The sequence below is a fragment of the Xiphophorus hellerii genome, chromosome 6, assembly GCF_003331165.1.
Source record: "Xiphophorus hellerii strain 12219 chromosome 6, Xiphophorus_hellerii-4.1, whole genome shotgun sequence".
Lineage (NCBI taxonomy): Eukaryota > Metazoa > Chordata > Actinopteri > Cyprinodontiformes > Poeciliidae > Xiphophorus > Xiphophorus hellerii.
Window position 1 is genome coordinate 28,669,387 of NC_045677.1, and position 21,183 is coordinate 28,690,569.

At 40.6% G+C, this 21,183-nt stretch overlaps 1 protein-coding gene and 1 long non-coding RNA gene across 3 annotated transcripts in view; one reads left to right on the top strand and one right to left on the bottom strand.

Annotated features, from left to right (window-relative positions):
• Nucleotides 1–1,528: 1,528 nt before the first annotated feature.
• On the top strand, nt 1,529–6,329 carry LOC116721090 (uncharacterized). The gene is made up of 2 exons (XR_004339506.1): nt 1,529–1,810; nt 2,175–6,329. It is a non-coding gene; the product is annotated as an uncharacterized LOC116721090 (long non-coding RNA).
• A 717-nt stretch (nt 6,330–7,046) lies between these two features.
• adcy8 (adenylate cyclase 8 (brain)) overlaps nt 7,047–21,183 on the bottom strand; it is a 73,328-nt gene continuing 59,191 nt past the window's right edge. For both annotated transcript variants that reach the window (XM_032564390.1, XM_032564389.1), the window contains 5 exons: nt 18,590–18,748; nt 11,860–12,006; nt 10,729–10,821; nt 10,335–10,449; nt 7,047–9,428 (listed from right to left, as the gene is read on the bottom strand). In XM_032564390.1, coding sequence (XP_032420281.1) covers nt 8,929–9,428; nt 10,335–10,449; nt 10,729–10,821; nt 11,860–12,006; nt 18,590–18,748 — 1,014 coding nt within the window. In that variant the 3' untranslated portion in view covers nt 7,047–8,928. The remainder of the gene's footprint in view (nt 9,429–10,334; nt 10,450–10,728; nt 10,822–11,859; nt 12,007–18,589; nt 18,749–21,183) is intronic.

The following is a 21,183-nucleotide window of genomic DNA, read 5'->3' on the forward strand; positions in this document are numbered from 1 at the left end:
TCAATCAGAACCAATTACCACAGAGTTTATGATGCACAGATTATTACACAGGAGATTTCTTCACACGATTACTTAATATGAACCCAGAGTCACAACAGCTAACAGTTAATTATTTCAACAGTAACATAAATAAAACACTTTAAGGACCAATTTAGACAATTTATCTGTAAAACAAACCTGAGGCTTAGTTTCTCTATAAACATTATAACAGCTGTAATCTGAGTAAATTGATTACATCACAGCTGTTCTGCAACAGGAGCTGCAGGAATGAAACCAGAATGTTTCTATCTGATCTGATGTGATTTCTGAAGGGTTTATTTGCTGCGTGAGCAACAGGATGTCACAACAAGCTCTGCTCCGAAATGAAAGGTTTGACCCCAAAGGTCAAGAGGAGGACGGAGGGAGGAAGCCGTGTTTGCAAACAGTAACAGAACGAGTTCAGTCAGGCGTCACTTCAGTTTTATTCTGGATCCAATCAGCTGAACGGGTTTTAAACAGCGGGGGCTTAAAAAATAAAACAGGAGGACATTTCTGCCAAAAACTCTGAAAGTTTCTACAAAAGCACTAGGACATTTCTGAAACAGACAAAAATTTGTGAAAAAAAACATCTGAAATTTTTAAATTAATCTCGGAAACATTTCTAAGCTCCAAAAATCAAAAATTAGTGAGAAAGAAACTCACAACTTTGGAGGTAAATCAGAAATTTTCTAAAAAAAAACTTGGAAGGTTCTGAGTGTAAAAAGAAAAAAAAATACAATAAAAAGTTTTTTATTTTGAGATTAATCTCAGAAAAAACTATAAATTTTTGGGCTTGAAAAGTCAAAAATTTGCAAGAAAAACTCAGAAATTTTGAAAAATCTTGAAAATGTTCTGGTTTCTAAAAAATTCAATAATTCAAAATACTCATAATATTTGGTGGAAATATTCTACAGTTTCTCTCTACAATGTCTGATTTTATGCTGTTTCTCTCAGTGTACAGGTGTGTGTTTCTCTGTGTGTGTTTTTAGGTGTGTGTGTTTCTCAGTGTGTGTTTTTAGGTGTGTGTGTTTCTCTGTGTGTGTTTTTAGGTGTGTGTGTTTCTCAGTGTGTGTTTTTAGGTGTGTGTGTTTCTCTGTGTGTGTTTTTAGGTGTGTGTGTTTAAGGCAGTGTGTGTTTGTGCAGCGCTGTGTGTGTGTGTGTGTGTGTGTGTGTGTGTGTGTGTGTGTCCTCGCCCTGCCGGCCCAGATGGCGGTCGACCCGTTGTGGTCGACTCAGCGGCATCACCGGCGGGAAGGAGACGGTTGCCATGGTGAATGTGACGTCTACTTCATGTTTGGTTGGTTTGACCCTGTGAGTCTGACCAGCTGATGCAGAGGAGCGGCTCTGATCTGATGGTTTTGAGTTTCCCAGCATGCCCGGCTCTGGATGGGACCGGTTGGTAACCATGACAGCGGGACGCGGCCAGGAGAGCGGCTGCTGCTGTAGCAGTGACTCGGTTTCTCCTTGGCTGTGATCCGGACAGCAGAAGACAACATGAGCTCAGCTGTGGCGCCGCCGGCGGCCGGAGGTTTGTGCGTTTCGGAGCCGACCCGCAGCATCAGAAACAAACAGCAACAGCCTGTGGCGGCGGCGGCGGCGGCGGCCGACAGACGTGACAAGAGGAGCTGAATTAACAACGTGAAGTTCATTTAAAAGCATCTCTGACCTTTTCCTGAAACGAGGCGGCAGCGGGAACGGCAGCAGCTCAGCGGGCGGAGGGACGTCCTGCAGCAGAGGACAGAGACGGCGCGTCCTCCGGCCAACAATAAACACCGCAGGACCTTCATGCCACGTGTGTTTAAATACGGCTGGAACCAGACAGATACAGACACTCAATTAAAAAATAAAAATGTTTCTACTTGTTAAATGTCAGAATAACGGGAGACATTTTTAGATTATTTATTGAAACTTCAAAGTTTACATGTTTCCTTGAAATTTGGTCAAATTACGTTTTAAGTTTTAGGACTTCTGTCAAATATCTTCAGTTTTCTTCCATAAGAGTCTCACAATAATCTGATTAAATGTTCCTGGCAGAACCGGGTCAGGTTCAGAAACCATCTTGTTCGTACGTCGTTTCTGATTTCCGCTCTCAAACACTGTTCGTATGTTTACGTCCATTCAGAAATTAATTTCTGTCTTCCTCTTATTTCCTCCAGATGTAACGTTTGGCCGTCATCAGACCCGGCCTCGCCGTGGCGTCCACCAGGGCTCCGTACTGGGCTGGTTTGTTTCTGCTGTACATTTACTCAGCAGTTCATCATGTCGTCTCTTTCTGCCTGTTTTTTATTTTATTGCTCCTTTAAAATGTCTCAGGTCCACATTCAGCTCTTTGACTCTCTGTCTTTCACACATAAACTGATGGCTTACATTGCATAATAATATTCCTAACAGTAAGGAAAACTTTTGCCTAGTGGTATTCCTCAGGTTTTAGACATAAAAACATAACATAAAAAATCTGGCAGTTATTTTTGATGAAGTTTTCAGAAAAACAAACCAAACAGCTTCTTAAGATCTTCTTGTTGTTCATGTCTAAACAAAACGACCTTCAGCTGAAACATAACTGCAGCCAAACTGAACCTCGTCTTCAAATCTCTTCACTCTGTAGAATATCGCTTTAACTTTTACATCTCAGTTTGACATTCAGAGACAAATCCTGCCAAGAAAATCCAATCTGCTGTTGATCGTTGGATTCTACTGATTTTAAAAAGCCATTTAATTTAAACAAACACTTTGGCCTCAGTAGCTGCGTTTCCATTGGTCATAGAAATGCACAAACTGGAATTATACAAATAAAGTCACTTAATGGAAACACAGCAACTAAGAAAAAATGTTTTTTGACTAAATGTTTTGGAGATAGGATGAGCTGTTTTCTGGCAGCATTGAAATTGGTGTGTTTAGCAAAACTGGATTGGAAATTTCATGATCAGCAACCGAATGTTTCTACAGGTGGAAACGACAAAGAAGATGACAGGAAGTGGTAGAGGATGATGTTTAATGACTTATCATGTGAACAAACGGTATTCACATGTGATCTTAACTTATCTAATGGAAACATTACAACTGTTAAACTGTTTATGACATTAGCAGAATATCTGTCATTAGTCATAGAAACAGCTACTTCTACCTGGGCTGCTGTGAACATTATTATATTAAATGTTTTTCCTATGAAGCTCTTCTGAGAAAGGTGCTAAATAAATCAAAGTTGCTCGTTTGCTCACCTCCAGGCATGTGGATGCTGATCCAGGTAAAATCCGTCCTGTGGAGGTAAATAATGCAGCATAAAAACATGCAGACCGAGTTCAGGAAGTGGATAATCTTTGTGCTTCATCTCATAAATGCCAACGATAACTGAAGATAAAATTAGATTTGCTGCTAACTTTGAAGAAAAGCAGAAATGGCATTGATCTCTGGGAAAACCCAGAGCGATGCAAAGCGTACAGCTGGAGTCAAAATGCAGCTTCAAAGTAAACAAATCATTTTTTTCCGTCTTAGAAAACGTTTTGCGTAACGAATGAGCGCCAGAGGTAAAGATTTGGCCCCCTGCTGCTGTTAATTAACTTCCTGTCATGATGGCGGTCCTGAACCAACTTCCACTGTTTTCCCTCTTCTGGGTTTCAACCCGTCAGACTGAATTATTTAGTTTCTAGAAACTTATGATTCGTGACGGGAAAGTAAATGTTTGTCTTTATTTAAACTTTGGTGTAATTTGTCAAACAGAAAAATATTTCCTGGCTTGTTGCATTTTTAGTCTCGTTTTGTAATTTAATCTGAAGTCCATAATTTAAACTATGTTGGGTGATTTATAGAAAAGCTAAAGTCACGTTGTTAATGTTTTACCTGCACAGGTAATGGAGGGAAAATGTTCAGCGTCTCCAACCGACCAGAGATGAACAAAAACCCAAAACAAAGAGATAAACGGACAAACTAGAGATTCAATCTCTGGATGTTTTGGCCAAATTTCATTAAAGTCCATCTTTGATAAACACAACAGCTAAAATCTGACGCCTCCATCTTGTTTCCATTCGGTGAAGAAGGAAGTTGCTCTCAGAGTCTTCAGAGGTTTTTGTGTGATTTCCTTCGGTGATTCTTGGTGCAGCGCCCCCACAGGCCAGGAGGGGAACAGGTTGGTGACTCAGGGCAGTGAGAAATGTCAGGAGGGAAAACAGCCAAAAAAAAGAACCTGCATGGCAGATTCACAGTTTTTCTCCACCAAAACCAACATGTCATCATTTCATTGACTTCAATCTATTACAAAAGCATTTCTAAAGTAACTTCATGTTTTAGTTTTTTCTAATGAAGGACAGGACAATTTACAGTTTACTGCCTTTAGCCATCGAGCTTGACATTGTAAAGATTCGTTGTTGGTCCCATTTGTGCCTCAACATCTGAATTCCTGCTTTACAAATGGGTAAAATTCAATCTTTGAAATTGGGATATTCTTCTCTGACTCCGTCCTCTCGCTGTGATTTCCTGCTGGACAGTGAAATCTGTTCCAAAACCGTTTTTCTTTCCCATTAAATCAGTCTCTGTTGCTATCCTATGATCTGCTTTCTGACGTTTAGAGATGCTTCTGCTGTGGATCTCAGTTCATCTCAGATGAAGAAGATCTGGGAAGTCGCTGCAGCCAAACTGAAAGCAGCTAATAAAAAAATCTGTTGTGTGAAAGACAGATGGGGCCTGACAGGAAATGTAATGGCTGCTCCATTTGCACTGAGGCTGTTTTATTGATTTATTTTGGTTTAAGTTTGCAGTTGTTTCAGATTTAAAGTTTGATTTGTAAAGTAAATGAAACCACACAGAGGGAGCCGATCTGTTCCAGGAACCGGGCAGAAAACCTGCAGGTCGGCTGACCGGAGGATGTTTGAGGCCAGCGCTTTGCTCCTCGCAGCTGCCAGCAGGAGGTCATTTGTCAAACAGAGAACAACGGCTGGGAGGATTTAATGGGAGGATTTCCACTCTGCAAAGTATCTGAGGTGGAGGATCCACAGCAGAGATTTTCCACTCACTGTGGGAACTTCAAACTGCGGACAAAACATTTCTGATCGTCCGATATGAGAGACGGTGGTTTTTAAAGCTCAACTGATGCTTTAAGACTAAAATGGTTTATCCAACGTTTCTCCATGTTTATCATCATTTTAGATTTTTTCTCCAGGTTTTGATGCCTGTAATAGTTTGTCTGAATGTTTATATAACAGAATAAAAGTGGCTGAAGTTTCTTTATATAGATAATTTAAGATTCAAGACAAACTGATGTGATGCATTTTCTGTTAAATATTTGAGTTTTTTTACAGAAATATTTAACTATATTGTTTAATTCATTCTTAACATATTTATATTTTATTTTAAACAAGTGCAAAACATGAAGTTAGCCCCATAAATATGAAGAGATAAAAATGAACCCACATGATGCAGAAAACAAACCATCTGTTACTGAGGGTCTGATTTTCACTCTGAGTAAAAACCTTCTGAAGTTTTCTGATGTTTACACAGAAAATAAGATGAAAAACAATCAAATGTAAAGATTGCTTAGAAAGGCCACAAAATAATAAATGTAGAGACTGAAAAATAATTTGAATATTTATATTGCCACATATTTTCCTTTCAGTTTTGTGTTTGTTGACGTCTCTCTGAGGATCTTTGTATTTTTTTATGTGTTTTCTGAATCTCTGACTGCAGGATCTTTATGTGTTGTTGCCTGATTCTAATATTTTTATGTTTGTTTGTTTGTTTTGACTCGTCTCAGTTATTTTTTTCTCATATTCAGCTCTTTCATGCAGAGTTTTTAAAAAAAAAACTTCATCCATTTTCCAGCTGCATTCAACGTCTTTGTGTTTCTTCTATGGTTCCTTCACATTGTAATGAAGCTCTGGACAGATCCTGGATCCCTACCAGATCCCTACCGGATCCCTGCCGGGTCGGTTGTTGGTGCCGCTCGGCGTCAGGTTCTGATGCTGCTGCACAGATCCAACAGCGTTTTTTTCCCCTCCATTCCAGCATTTATAAAGCCAGTAGTAAAGACACAAACACTGCAGGCTCAACAGGCCGGCGTCACCATGGCAACCCCATCCTCCACATCTGCCTTTCCTGCTGTTTCCTCCTCCTCCTTCTTGTCTAACAGAAAATCCATACAGAGGGGAGGAAAGAGAGGAAGAATCAATTCCTCCTGGAAGAAGCTTTGTGTTTGTCTCTGCTGCGACACTCAGATGCTTTGATTTCCTGATTTACTCGTCACTGATGTTTCTGTTACCGGTCTCAAGAAAAGGAAGTAGAAACCATTGATTTGTAAAAAAGAATAAAATAAAATAACTTTCCATCTGTTTTCACATTATTATTCGTGTAAACGCGGTGAAATAAGAGCTTAAAGCCTCAGATTCTTCAGCAACATGAACGTTTTCTGGAAACCAGGCGACGCGTTAGCCTGACTGGATATCTGCTGCCCCCTAGTGGATGGATGTACAAACTACAGGCCGCACCTGATTTACAACAGTCACATTAAAAAGTTTTAGCAGGAAGCTAAACTAACCCGGTGATTTTCTTCAAAGAGCAGGAAAAGTTCAAACCTGGACAGAATCACCGTTAAAAGTGAATAAAGTTTATTTGATTTGTCCAGAGTAATAACATAAAAGTTTTAACTTGTTTCAAAAAACTAAAATTTCCTTCAGAGGAAAATCTTTCCCGTTTAAACTTCCTGTTTACTTTTTGGTCCTCAAGTTTCTAAAATGAAAGTTTTATGTTGGAGAAACAGCTTGATAGGCGACATTAACACAATTTGTTTTAAACTGTTGGACACGTTTAAAACCAAAATAATAATTATAGCGCTGCAGGAATAATTAAAGCATTTTAATGATCTGAACACTGATTATAGTCTTTAAATGTTGCTGCTTGCAAAACTTTTATTTTTGTAAAATAAAGTTGGAAACTCTTCGTTTTTCTCACCTTATTTCCTTCAGATGAATCAAAGTTTATTTTCTCTATTTATCTGCTGCGGTTTGAATGAAAGAAGTGAAGAAAACCAGCAGACGTGTTGCTTCTATAAAAAATTAGACCCCTTTTTATTGTGTTCCTTATATAAAAGAAATACAAAAAAGAAACATCGACACACCGGGCAAAGGTCAAAGGGCAGGGGTCAGGTGTGAACGGGTCCGACGCAGGTGAGATAAAAATGGGAAGGACAGCAGGAACGTTGGGGAGAGTCCCGGATAATCAGCCTGGAGGACGGAGGCGCGGCGCCACGTCCAGTCCTCCCAGTCCTCCCAGTAACACATCCGTTGAGTTTCAGTTCTACAAACATTCACAGAAAGCAGAGCTGCTCAGGACGAAGATCAAACCTCATTGGCTGGATTAAACCGAAGTGGGCGGAGCTTGTAGAGAACGTGAACACAGCGGAGGAACGTTCAGTTTTAGACATTCATGATAAAAACTTCAAAATAAAAGTCTCTTCTCCTGGATGTCCAAACCGCCGTTTGCATCAGAAATACTTTAATAAAATTAAACATGATTTACATTCATTTTCAACTGAAAACATGAAATAAAGTCGTGAGGAGAAAGAAAATCTCCAACAGTTTGTTGTAAAAAAGAACAAGTTCAGCAGCAACAACCTTCAGAGGACTTTAACTGTCTGACTGCAGCAGCTGCAGCTCATGCACACATTTGTTTTGTAAGGTCCTGGACTTTGACTAGGCCGTTACGGCAGATCGATAAGTTTAATTTTTAGTGAACTTGCTGTGAACAGTCGGCTCATTTCCCTGCTGATGACCCAGTTTGGGTCAAACCGACCTGACCTTTAATTCTCCTGTTACATTGGTACGTACAGGAGGTCAAAGTTCATTTAATGGCTGACCAGGCCACCAGCAGTCCTCCACCAGCTCCACCTGCTGGACGGTTGGTATGAGGCGTTTGTGGTGAAATGATGATGTTTTACCAAATGTTGCCACTTTAGGACAAAAGACTAAATATTTTTAAACCTTACTCAAACTTAGTTCACTGAATGTTTATCATAATTAAGCGATAATCCTGCCGTGTGTTCAGACTGATCCGGTCCGCTCTGATCTAAAATCGTTGATATTTAACATGTTGGATCGTCAGGGCCCGATATCGCAGCGCGTGGCGTTCCCAGAGGTCAAACGAGTTCACAGCCTGCTGAATGTGGCGGGCAGCCAATCAGAGAGCGAGGCGACGGAAACACCGAAGATAAAATATCTGCCATGATGCACCAGAAGGTCCGGCGGACGTCAGAGAGGTTTTATTCTCTGCTAAATATAATCCATAATCTGTCGCCGTTGCTTCTTCCTAGTCGGCCATGTTTGTTTACTCTGAACTCACGTTGGATACGGAGAGGTTTTCAGAAATTTCCCATCTGAATGTTGTCTGTTGCTGGATGAACTGTACGACCAAACCTGTAATACAGTAGATATTTTACTGTCATGTTTTGTCTGTCGGGTTTTGAAAATGTTAAAATCTGGATGTGTGAACCAGGAATTAACCAGTTGCTGCCTCTGAAGAACAATAGACTCAGAGTTCAGACATCATAACTCTTCCCAGACTGACGGGCATCAACAACCCGGCATAACATCAACTCACAGAATCAACAAACTGCCAGAGTTGCTGTTTTCTAGATGCATTTCTGCTCATGGTGATCATTAAATGAAAGGATATGATCAGATTACCTGATCATGTTCATTCGACTCTGATGGAAACTTTCTTTTCTCCTCATGACTCTGAAAAGCCCTAAATCAGCCAAAGTTTAACGTACAATTAGCGCTTTACTGTTTCCAAACATCGGTCAGAGTTAAAGACCGATGATCGGACGCTTCACCCACCAAGGTTTAACTCCACCACAGACGGGATCTGTGCCTTCGGAGAAGTTCTGCCTGTACGGAATCAGCGTGGAGCCAAAACTCTGCGGGCGCCTCAGGACAGATCCGTCTTATCCGGGGCTTCGGCGTGATGGCCGCCGCCCACCTCGGCCCCACCGGGCGCCAACAACGTCCTGCGATTGTAGTGGTGGTGGCCTTTCATGATGCCCGAGTTGTTGTTCTCGTTGAGAATCTGCTTCTGCTTCTGCCGGTTGAGCGACTGCACCAGGCCCAGCACCACGGCCGCCAGAGAGTACTGGCCCGTGATTTTGCGCGGCTGCAGGATGAGCGGGTTGGGCTGCACCCGGCCCAGCAGGAAGTGAGTTCGGATTTTGCCCTCCTGCTCGCTGATGCCCTTAACGTAGATCTCGCCGCGGTACTCGAAGGCGAAGCCTCGCTCCTTCAGGATGAGGAAGGTTTCCTCGGGAACCTGGATCTTGCCGCTCACGCCGGTACTGTCCATCCGGCTGGCCAGGTTCACCGTCTTCCCCCAGATGTCGTACTGCGGTTTCTTGGCGCCGATCACGCCCGCCACCACCGAGCCGTGAGCCATTCCTGAGAGAGAAACAACTCACTGTGGAATCTGGTTTTAAAAACACCAACATTTAAAATAATTAACAAGTTTCATTCCTTCAGTTGTGAAATCAAACCCTATGGAAATCCATTTACAGGTTATTAAAGCAAATAGTCAATTAATTTAGATTTTAAAGGAAGATTTTCCACTTTTCTTAAAGTTTACTCTGCACTCAACACAAATGCTAACATGAAACATGAAACTCTGCTGAGCAGATTCCTTTAATTTAGAGTAAATTCATGTTACAGATAACAGATATATTATACTATATTAGGTTTAGAGATGCAAACAATCAACTTAATTGTCTTTTAGCGATTTATTAGATTAAAATTTGTTTCAATTGATTAACTAATATTGTCCGATTTAGAGTTGTAGTTTGTCCGCCACCCAGCAGAGGGCGCCACCCTTACGTGGAATCAGAGACAAAGATGGCGGAGATATCCCAGAAAGGAGAAGATAAACGGTCCAAACAAAGTCCGGTGTGAGAGGCTAAATGCATTTTATGCGGTTCTGATTTGAAATATAAAAACTCAACAAACTTCTGAGCTTCACCGCCATCTTTGATTCTGCAGGACGGAGAAACTTTAACTCCAAAACCAAAAGGTACTGATGAAGTTTAACAATCAGAGAAAATGACATTATTATTCAGTCAGTATTTAATGCCTAATTATTAGCACACAATAATGTTAATGTTTTTAATTCAGTGTATTATGAATAATATACCCCTTTATGTTATGGAAAGACGCTCTTTTTGATATAAAAGAACTTCTTTTTTTTTTTAATGGCCTCCTTATAATTAATCTATAGTCAATCGATAAGATCAATCAACGTTAGAGTAACTCATTAATCCATAACTTCCACCCATAATCAGAACCAGATCTTCTCACCGATCCGCAGCTCGAAGTTGTTGAAGGAGTGCTTGTTGATCTCCTGGATGCTCTCGTTCAGGGCGATGGCGAAGTCGGCCAGCGCACACAGGTGACCCCATTTATCTTCACATTGCTGTGGAATCACAGAAAACGGCTGAAAGCTCCAGCTTGTTGTTTCAAAAAAGTTACAAATCCTCCAGAACAGGATCTTTCACTCTGACTTCCTGTTTACTTAAAGGCCTTCAAGTTTCTAAAATAGGATTCAGGGTTTTATGTTGGAGAAACAACCTGACAGGTAACTTTACTGGATTAAAACATTTAGCTGATTAAACCAGAATGAGTAGAAATAATGACAGCGCTGCGAATAATTAGAGCATTTTAATCCAAACGGCTGGTAAGTTTTGACCTTCACCTGTTTTTCAGGCGACAGACCAGAGACGGCCATGTAGGTGCTGCCGATCGTCTTGATCTTCTCGATGTCCTGGAAACGGTCTTCACCGAGCAGCTGCAACAAAAACAGCGTCCACTTAGCTTTAAAACAATCTGAGACACAAAAACACGTCTGACTGAGTACCTGCTCTCATCTACGGCTCCAGGCCTCAGAGACAAAACCAGACGGTTCTGTTGCCTGAACCGTTTCTTAAACATGACCGACTAAAGCAGCAGCTGCATGGCTAAAGAACTGATCTGTCCATCAGATTCTTTACTTCAGGCAGGGATTTATTTCCCAACTAGAAGAAAACTTCCCTCTTCCAGTCATTTCCAGTCTGTGAAAAATCTTTCCTGTATTGATTCCTCTGCAGTATTTCCTCCTCAGATTCTCATCCGTCACATAGACGGGAAGAGAAACAATGAGAGCAACATTTATCCTGAAGTAGCATTTTTCCTGTGAAGCCAGATCCATCAGAACCACCAGAGACCCTTTAAACCACAGGTGTCAAACTCCAGGCCTCCAGTCGCAGTTCTGCAGTTTTTAGATGAGCCACAGGAACAAAACACTGGAATGAAACGTCTTAATTACCTCCTGGTGTAGATCAGGTCTCCAGAGCCTTAAAGGCCTAATTATTCTGTTCAGGTGGTGCAGCAGAGGCTCATCTAAAGGTTTTCTGGACAGCGGGCCTTGAGGACTGGAGTTTGATACCTCTGCTTTAAACTGAGACAAATGTCCAACACCGACACGCTGCACCTCAGGACAGCCGCTGGGCAAACTGCAGATGAGTAAACATTTAAATTCAACATGATCAGGAGAGAAAGGTTATACATCTAAAACTTGTTTTTAAAGTTTTGCTAAACTTTTGCATCTTCAGAGTGGATGTAGAACAGGAAGCAGTGGATCCCTGTGGTGGTTCTTTGCCACCTGCAATAATGAGTTTTTGATTCCCTGCAAACAGAATCTGTCGTTTCTGCAGAGAAATTAATGGATATTCAAGTATTTTCTAAAATAGGATGGATGTTTTATTTTTTATCCTGAATGAGTGACGGTGTTTACGTCTTAGAAAGTTTCATTAAGCCCAACAGACGGTTTGAACTTCCAGCGCCTCACCTCGTCGAAGTCGGCGATGATTTCGTTGAGCAGCCGCAGACACTCGACTCCCTGGTTGTTCATCTCAGTCTGGGAGTAAAAGTCGGCGAAGCCGGGGATGGAGGCGAACATCACGCCCACCGAGTCGTAGGACTGGGAGTACAGCTCCTGAGGAGACAGCGACACGACGAGGACGTTGAAACACGGCGGGTACAAGACGTTAACCTTCAGAACCACTGAGAACGGATCACCGGTTGAGAACAGATTAATAAATATAAGCAGTGCACGAAAGTATGAAAGTTTTTCTTAAGGTCTCAACATTTCAGTCAGTTTGAGGTCTGGACTTTGTGTGCTTAGGATCATTGTCCTGGTATTGACTTACACAGCCTCACTATGTCTCCATGTAGTCATCATGTGAACTTTTAAAATGGCACAAAAAGAAAACGAATCAACCAGGATACAGAGCATGAATTCACCACATGTTGACGCTGCGGACGGCTGAAGAAAACTGGAAGCAGAGGTTACAAACTATCACGGAGAAAACATCTCAGAAAAATGGAGCTTTCCTCTCCAAACTGGAGAGTTTGGAGTTTGATGCCTCTGGTAAGGCACAAATCAACCACAGGATGAATTTATCCGTTTGTTTCTCCCCTTCAGCGCATTAACTGGTTTTCAGAAAAGCACAAAAGGCCTGAAGCATAAAAACTTTTATAAACTTCAACATGCTGCGGTCCTGCCGCCACCATGAGGAGTTATAACATGTAGTTATGCAGAAATGTTTGGATTACTGTAAGGTCGAGGCACAGTGCTTGACCTTTACTATGATGTGTTGTGTTTTCTCCAAACTGGTGTTCAGAATGACAGAAGAATGTCTCTATGTTGGTCTCTTTACTCCAGAAATCCACTGGTTCATTCAGATCCAACTTCATGATTTGTGCTGCTGTATTCAAACCTCTCAAATAATCCAAACATGTTCACTCCTTTGCGAATTTTCCTGTTTTAACCTTGAAGATGCAGATCTGGGAACATTAGCAGCTTCCCTAAATCTTTTTCCACCTGTGGATAATCCGTCCGCTCAGTGAAACTCAGGTAACCCTTCCCAGGTTGATGTGCAGCAACAATTACCAAACTAGAGTCATTGCTGATAAGTTTTCACCCGGCCGTTGCTGTGATTCATAATGAAAGCAGTGGTCACACATTTTCCATTTTGTTTTCATTTGTACTCCAGAAATAATGACAGTGTGGTTTTGTTGCACACTTATAATGAGATGTAAATCATTTTAAAACCCAGTAAAAACCAGATGAGCTTCATTATATCCTCACATGAATAAAATAATTTGCTCTGATCAAGCAGAGCATCCTCCTCAAAACCACTGATTAATAAACCACACAGTGCGGTGCATCCTTTCCTCCACTAGGGGGCAATGTTAGCTCGTACCAAGCGCAGAGCAGCAGGTCTGCAGACATGAAGCAGCACATCCTTACATCCCAAATGTCACATTCAGTAATTCATCATGGCCTTATGGTAGTATTGTAATAATGGGGTGATAAACATTAACATCCAGCCACAGTTCAACATTTCAAGTTAATAATTCAGGAGACGCTCCGTCTGTCCGCAGGCTGCTCCCACTCTTAATGAAATTACACAGTTGTGAAAATGGGCCTCTGACCTGAATGGAGCTTCCTCAGCGGCTTTATTCCGGCTAATGAGCTCAGACAAACGTCCAAACTTCAAAAGGAAAACTTGGTTAAAGTTGAACTAATTGAATTTCTTGGTCTTCTGCTGCGTTGCTGCGCAGAACGTCAGGCAGCGTTTTAAGGTTCAGTCGGGGTTCAGTCCTGCTGCTGACGCCTCTTTAACACGTTTAACTCTCTGGGCTTCGCATATTTGGTGGAAAGCATCAGAGGTGGAGGGAGAGACGGAGGAAAACCAGACACCAAATATTTACAGAGTCGCTTTTATGCTCTGCTGTTTATTCCGACTTTAGAGATAAAAGTTATGCATTTTAGTTTCATGGGTACAAATGCCACTCAGTCTTGTTTTCACCACTAACCCTAACCCTAACCCTAACCCTAACCCTAGCATATCAACACACACTAAATGTCACAAAAGAACAATTTGTGGGTTGGATCCTGGCTGAAAATAAATGGTTCCATTGATCCGACCAGCAGAAATTTATGATCAACATCAAATCTATAACCTGCCAATAAATGTTTTTGTCATTTTTATGTCTCTTAAGGAAATATAAATAAACATTGTTCACAATATTTCCTAGGTTTTCCTGCTGTGAGCTGCCATTGTTTCTATTTCGGAGCAGAGGTGACGTCACACTGTGTGTGTTAGAAAGCAGTTTCTGAAAACAAAGTTAATTAGTTTGAAATAATAACAAAATGACATGAAGAGGGAAAAACTTATCTGTTCAGAGATTCATGTTAGTAATACAGACAGTTAGCATTGCTAACCATAAATAGCAATCTCTCTGCAAAACGTCTCCATGACAACAGCAACAAAAATAAAACTTCAGGTAAAACCTCTGAAGAAATCCAAAGAACAACTCTGAAAGACGTTAATAAGGATTTTTAGGACGCGTTAAAAGTTCCCAGGAAGTTTCTCTGCTTGGAAGAAAAGAATAAATAAGTCAGAGTCACAGAAAGTCGAGTAATAATCCAGATCTGACTCAGATTAAGCTGCTTTACCTTGTTGCTACAGCCTGTAACAATGAAACGTCTGTGCAATCAGCGTTTAGCCAAACTGAAATGTCCTTAATCAGGAGAAGAGAAGCTGAAACTCCAGACGTCTTCAAGGCGTTCTGCTGCAGCAGAGCCTGAATCACAGAACAATAAACAGTCTGATTGATGCTGCAGCGACTGATGAGGAGCCAAACGCTGCAATGCCATCCTTCATACCGAGGAGCGGAGGGAGGCGAGGTCGCCTCTGCTACCTGAACTTACCTGACCACAACGATTCACCTGCCACAAATCCCTCTGCACAGGTTATCATCCAACAGAACCAGGCAACTGGGTCTGCAGATCAACTGGGTCTGCAGATCAACTGGGTCTGCAGATCAACTGGGTCTGCAGATCAACTGGGTCTGCAGATCATCTGGTTTCCTGGTTGGAGGTGAAGAAAAGCGTCTCCATCCTCCCTCTGCTGATGGAGACGTTTCCCACTAATATTCATCTCAGCTGGCAGCTCATTAAAGGGAAACTATTCAAATGAGATGCCGTAGTTTAATTATCCTCACAAGTCCTATTAACAACAGTTTGTTTTTTTAGCTTTGTTCCAGAATTAAATATTGTAGCTGTAGATTTGTTGGTCATTAGAATCACAAAGCACTTCCCATAATTACCTGCATCCCTGGTAAAAACCACAAGAAACCCACGTTGAGGAATAATTTTACATAAAATCATCTGTAACAACGTTGTTGACTGGAAGTGAGACAAAACTTTAATCTCTCCAGCTCAGCTGAAACGTTTTTACAGCATTTATGACTCAGATAAACATGATTTTGGTGGTTTGGTCACAGAAAGTTTAGTTTTGTTTCACTCCAAACCGATCCTGAGTGTCTGCTGCTCGTTCTCCAACACACAGCTCCAGTTAAGGTCCCAGTTAAAGGCCCAGTTAAGGTCCCAGTTAAAGGCCCAGTTAAAGGCCCAGTTAAAGGCCCAGTTAAGGTCCCAGTTAAAGGCCCAGTTAAAGGCCCAGTAGTGGTGAGCAGATCCACAGGTTTATGTGTGAGCTGGTGATTCGTGGCCAAGCGTGTGCCTGAGCGGAGCGGGTTTGGTCAGGATGAAAGATGCTCTGTTACAGACTTTATCACTTTGTTGCTACATTTAGTTTTTACTTTTCTGACTTTCTATCAACTTTTATTTTCAGAAATGCAACAAAAGTAGTTACTTTGTTCTGTTATTTTAGACTTTAATCATCTGAAAACATCAGTTGCTCTGCAGTAGCGGCGAGTATCTGACAGACAACCGAGCTGCACCACCTGCAGTTCCACCGTTCAACCCACAGTGGGCAGCAATGAGGCAACTTCAGGCAAAATTCTGCAAAATTAAACAAATTTACATGATAAGGTCATGATTTGCACAGAAACATAAATATAGAACCCTTAAGGACATTTATTCAGCAAAACAAAAAAAGTTAATTTGCAGTTAAATAAGAAATAAAGTGACTTAAGAACTGTGTTATGTTTTATCAGGGCCTCCTGGGTTTATGATTTTTAAAGAGAAAACAACATTGATAATCAATAGCTTCAATCAGCAACTAACAAGTGACAGAAAGGTTTTATATAATCTAGTCACCGAGATCCAACTGGACCTGAATGGATCCAACCTGCTGCTGATTGGCATCATGTCATTAACATCAAATCAAAAACAAATCAGGCTGAAAACCCAAAGCTCAGCCAATCCAGAGAGCTGGCAGGAAGGAGGCGATCCGAACGCCGGGATTCGTTCAGGAGCAACGAGGCGAGCGAGTCGGCACCTCGGGAAAACGGGACGGGATGTGACCCGGATTCAGTTCAGCTGCTTCAGCTTCATGTTTGGATTAAAACAGGAAAAATCTGTAAAATAAACCTTTCAGTCTAAATAATCCAAATCTGGCCTCAGATGTAGAGAAACACCTGATTCAGCTGTGAGATTATAATTAAACCAGGTTCGACCTGCTGCTTCCAGAGGAACGGAGAGGAAAACTACCAGCCCGATTAACGATCAATCACATTGATTTCCTGATCAGCAGCTCTGAAGGTTAATAACCTTACAGAACCAACAGTTTCTGCTCATCAATCTGGGAAGAGTCAGAAACTGAAAATCATCTCAACAGAAAATATTCCAGCAAATTATGAAAGTCAGGAGCAACGACACAAATAAAACCTGGAGCTCCGATTTAAAATCTACAGACGATCAGATTAAAAATCAAAGTTCAGGACAGAAAAAAGGCCTGAGGGCTTCGTCTCTCCTCAGCAGCTGAAAACATTTCAGCTGAAACGCTTCACACCAAACCCAGCAGCAGATCTACAGGAAAATGACCACATGTTGGAACGGCCCAGTCAAAGTCCAGACTCAACCTGATTCAGATGCTGCTGTGAAACTTTCAGAGCAAAACTCCAAATAATGAGCTGCAACAGGAGATTAAAGAGAGAAAAGAGGATGAGAGCAGAGAGGAACGCTTCAAACTAAACCAAACTGCTGTCAGTTTGTGCAGCAATAAATTCAGTTTGTGCTGCTGTTATTGTAATTATTATAAATAAATGTTTCCAGATTCTCCCTCACATTTACAAAATCAACTAAACATCAACTGTGCTGCTAAACCTTCTATTTGAAATTGTAAAATTGTGACGGCACAGATTAAATGTTTGCAGCACAAACGTGGCACAAACAGCTGACTGATAAAACGTTCTGTTTGTGGATCGGCTGGTTGACCTTTGGTGACCTCTGGAAATATTTATTAATATCTTTAAACAAAAACGTTTGACACGTTTTGTTTGGAGAAAATGGAGGACTAAACTTACTCAGGCTGGAAGTGTTTGTGACGGATATTAATATTCATATTTCTCTGCTCTTTGTAATGAGGTAGCTGTTACTTTTAAAAGATTTAAAAGGCATAAATAGTTTTTTTAATCCTTCTTGGAGTGAAATCCAGCCTAGCAGAGGACAGAGACGGGATGTGACTGAATGTTTCTGGCTGAATCAGGTTTGATGTTTCATTCATCCAGTGTGTCCGTCTGTTTCTGTTTCTGTCTGTTTCTGTTTCTGTCTGTTTCTGTTTCCGTCTGTTTCTGTTTCCGTCTGTTTCTGTTTCTGTCTGTTTCTGTTTCTGTCTGTTTCTGTCTTTTTGTTTCTGTTTCCGTCTGTTTCTGTCTGTTTCTGTTTCTGTCTGTTTCTGTTTCCGTCTGTTTCTGTTTCTGTCTGTTTCTGTCTTTTTGTTTCTGTTTCCGTCTGTTTCTGTCTGTTTCTGTTTCCGTCTGTTTCTGTTTCTGTCTGTTTCTGTTTCTGTCTGTTTCTGTTTCTGTCTGTTTCTGTTTCCGTCTGTTTCTGTTTCTGTCTGTTTCTGTCTTTTTGTTTCTGTTTCCGTCTGTTTCTGTCTGTTTCCGTCTGTTTCTGTTTCTGTCTGTTTCTGTTTCCGTCTGTTTCTGTTTCTGTCTGTTTCTGTTTCCGTCTGTTTCTGTTTCTGTCTGTTTCTGTTTCCGTCTGTTTCTGTTTGTGTCTTTTTGTTTCCGTCTGTTTCTGTTTCCGTTTGTGTCTTTCTGTTTCCGTCTGTTTCTGTTTCTGTCTGTTTCTGTCTGTTTGTGTCTTTTTGTTTCTGTCTGTTTCTGTTTCTGTCTGTTTCTGTTTCCATCTGTTTCTGTGTCTGTCTTTTTGTTTCTGTCTGTTTCTTTTTCTGTCTTTTTGTTTCTGTTTCTGTCTGTTTCTTTTTCTGTCTTTTTGTTTGTGTCTGTTTGTGTCTTTTTGTTTCTGTTTGTGTCTTTTTGTTTCTGTTTGTTTCTGTTTTTGTCTTTTTGTTTCTGTTTGTGTCTTTTTGTTTCTGTTTGTTTCTGTTTGTTTCTGTTTGTGTCTTTTTGTTTCTGTTTGTTTCTGTTTGTGTCTTTTTGTTTCTGTTTGTGTCTTTTTGTTTCTGTTTGTTTCTGTTTGTTTCTGTTTGTGTCTTTTTGTTTCTGTTTGTGTCTTTTTGTTTCTGTTTGTTTCTGTTTGTGTCTTTTTGTTTCTTTTTGTGTCTTTTTGTTTCTGTTTGTGTCTGTTTCTGTCGGACCTCGTTGTCGCGGTCCTTCTCCAGGAAGTGGCGGGCCACGTGGCTGGGCAGGATGTTCCTCAGCATGTTCTCGTTGTGTTCCCGCAGCTCCTTCATCTCGTTGATCTCCTCCTTGGCCTGAACGCGCCACAGGAAGTCCAGCCGGGCCGTGTACTCCAGCTGAAACCACAAACCGAGTCAGAAAACCTGCAGATCCGATCAGAACAAAACACGAAGCCTCGACGTGACAAACGGCTGGAAAAATGAACCACCTCGCATGGAAAACGATTATTTTTAAGAAATTTGAGCTTTTTTCTACTGTGAATGAATTTCCATAAACTCCAGAGTTTAATCTGTGCATTTAGAGAAGAAACAGTGACAATAAGAAACAGCAGAAAACAGAGTTTTTAGAAAAAACACCAAAAAATGTCACTGATGTAATTATTAAAAATCTGTTTAAAATAAAAAAAAAATAAAATAAAAGTTCTATGTTTTGCTTTGGCCCCTCAGACCAGGTCAGCACTGTAAAACAGAGCATGGCTTAACTTAAGTCTATTAGGTAATTATCTTGGTTTTTAGTCAGAAATCAAATTTTATCAAGTTGATTTAACGAGAGACAAAGATTATTTTAAGTTCTTTAATCTTCATTTGAGTTGTTTTAACTTTTTACTGTAATTAAAATTGAACTGAAAACTGTCCTCACTTATTAAAAAAGCAACATTTTTATATTTTCACTTATATTATCCAGTTGAAATAATGACTTATGTGAAGTTAGAAGCATTAAATTATATTTTAACTCACCTCAGGCAATCTGAGTAAACATTGTTCTCAACTATTGCAAACTGTCAGTTGCCATCAATGCCGAATATTTCAGCTGTTTTCTCATCCAAGTTTATAACTTTTAATTAGTAAGGAATCTTCATGCGAGGCTAATGTCGCAATAATAAAGTGATTTCTTCTTTTCAGTGTGCAGATGTTTTACAGGCCGTTAAAACTAAAACTCCAGCTGCTGAAGTTTAGAGAATAAAGTTGGCCTGAGCTTCCTGACGCGTCAGCTGATGAATTTGTTCCATAAAAAGCTGATTAGAAGTGAAGTTCAGGGCAAAGTGTTATATAAATGAGATGATTGAATTCACAGCAACAGGCGGGCAAATTAAAATATTTAATCACCTTTGCAGTACAGGACTATTCGATCAATCTGCTGTGCAGCTGAAGTATTTTAAGAGGCAACTCAATTAGCTTTTTTGAATGAACAATTAATACAAAGTCATATGAATAAATTAGAGCCAAACAAGTGGTGTGCGCCTGCAGAAGGGAGGGATGAGAAAAGTCATCAGTGAAGCTGAAAAATGATTTCCAGGGCAGGACGATAAGCCTGGAAGGATTTCTGCTCTTCTTCTGAGGCGGCCTGATTAATCAGGGAATCAATTAGTCGCCTAATCAGGAGAGAAACTTCATCCAGTTTTCTGTCCAATTAACGTTCAGCCAGCCTGAGTACAGCAGCGTCCACCGGAAAGAGAAGCCAACAGCCGACACAAACTCTGCACAGGAAATCAACTTCCACATTTCAGCATCGAGAAATATTTAAATTCAACTTAATCACATTTCAACTGTAAACTATGATGACAAAGTAAACAACAGTTTCGATTCAAAAACTATTTTTGCTGCTAAATTATTGAATAAATAAATATTTGAGCTCAATAACAAAGATATTTATTGTTTTTAATCTGTTATTAAGGTTAGTGGACGGGTGCGTTAATGCTACATGTTTAGCATTGAGATGCTATTTTAGGCTAGCATAGCTTCACTGACAGGCTAGCTCCTGTTAGCACAACTTGACCACAACATTAGTTTTTTACAGCGTCCAATCAGATCAGTGGAAGCAGAAATTAAACTCATTGAGCCGAGAGAAACGATCAAACGTGCGTCAGTTTTACAGGCGCGCCAGAAACAAGTGAATATAAAGGTTCTGGCCCGATCTTCTGTATCTAAAAAAAAAAAATTTCTTTTTAAACATGTTAAAATCTTTATAAAATGATTATTATTTATAAATTAAAGGCTGATGAAGCTCAGCCTTCATGGCCGTCTCAACTGGAACGATATTAGTAAAGAAAAGTCTTTTCCCAAAATGGCTGCTTTATTTCTAAACTCTGTTATTTTGCTGATTAGTGGAGCGATATTCAGAGAGAAGGAAGTCTTGATTTATCATCCAGAATTTTGCTTTTTAATGAAAAATGTAGACAGTGTTTATTAAAGTTACAAATAAACAAGTCTTAAATAAATGAGTGTGATCGATGGTGTCAGCAGAACCCACTCCCAGCTGGTCACAACCATCTGCCGCGCTGCAGAGACGTTTACCGTCTGACTAACGTCTCTTCATTTAGGACTTCAGATGAAGAGCGAACAGGTTGACGTGTTGGAGACAATCTTTACTGCCAGTTCATTTGTTTGACAAAACACGGAGCCAGACTCCACTTAGCAAAGAGCAGCTGTGCAAAACATTTGAGACGAGGATTTAAACAATAAATGTTTAAAAATGGGAGTTAGTCAGCTGATTGGGTCTTTATTGATAATAAAGTTACCTGGAGAATCCAGACCGCAATGAAACATTTAGA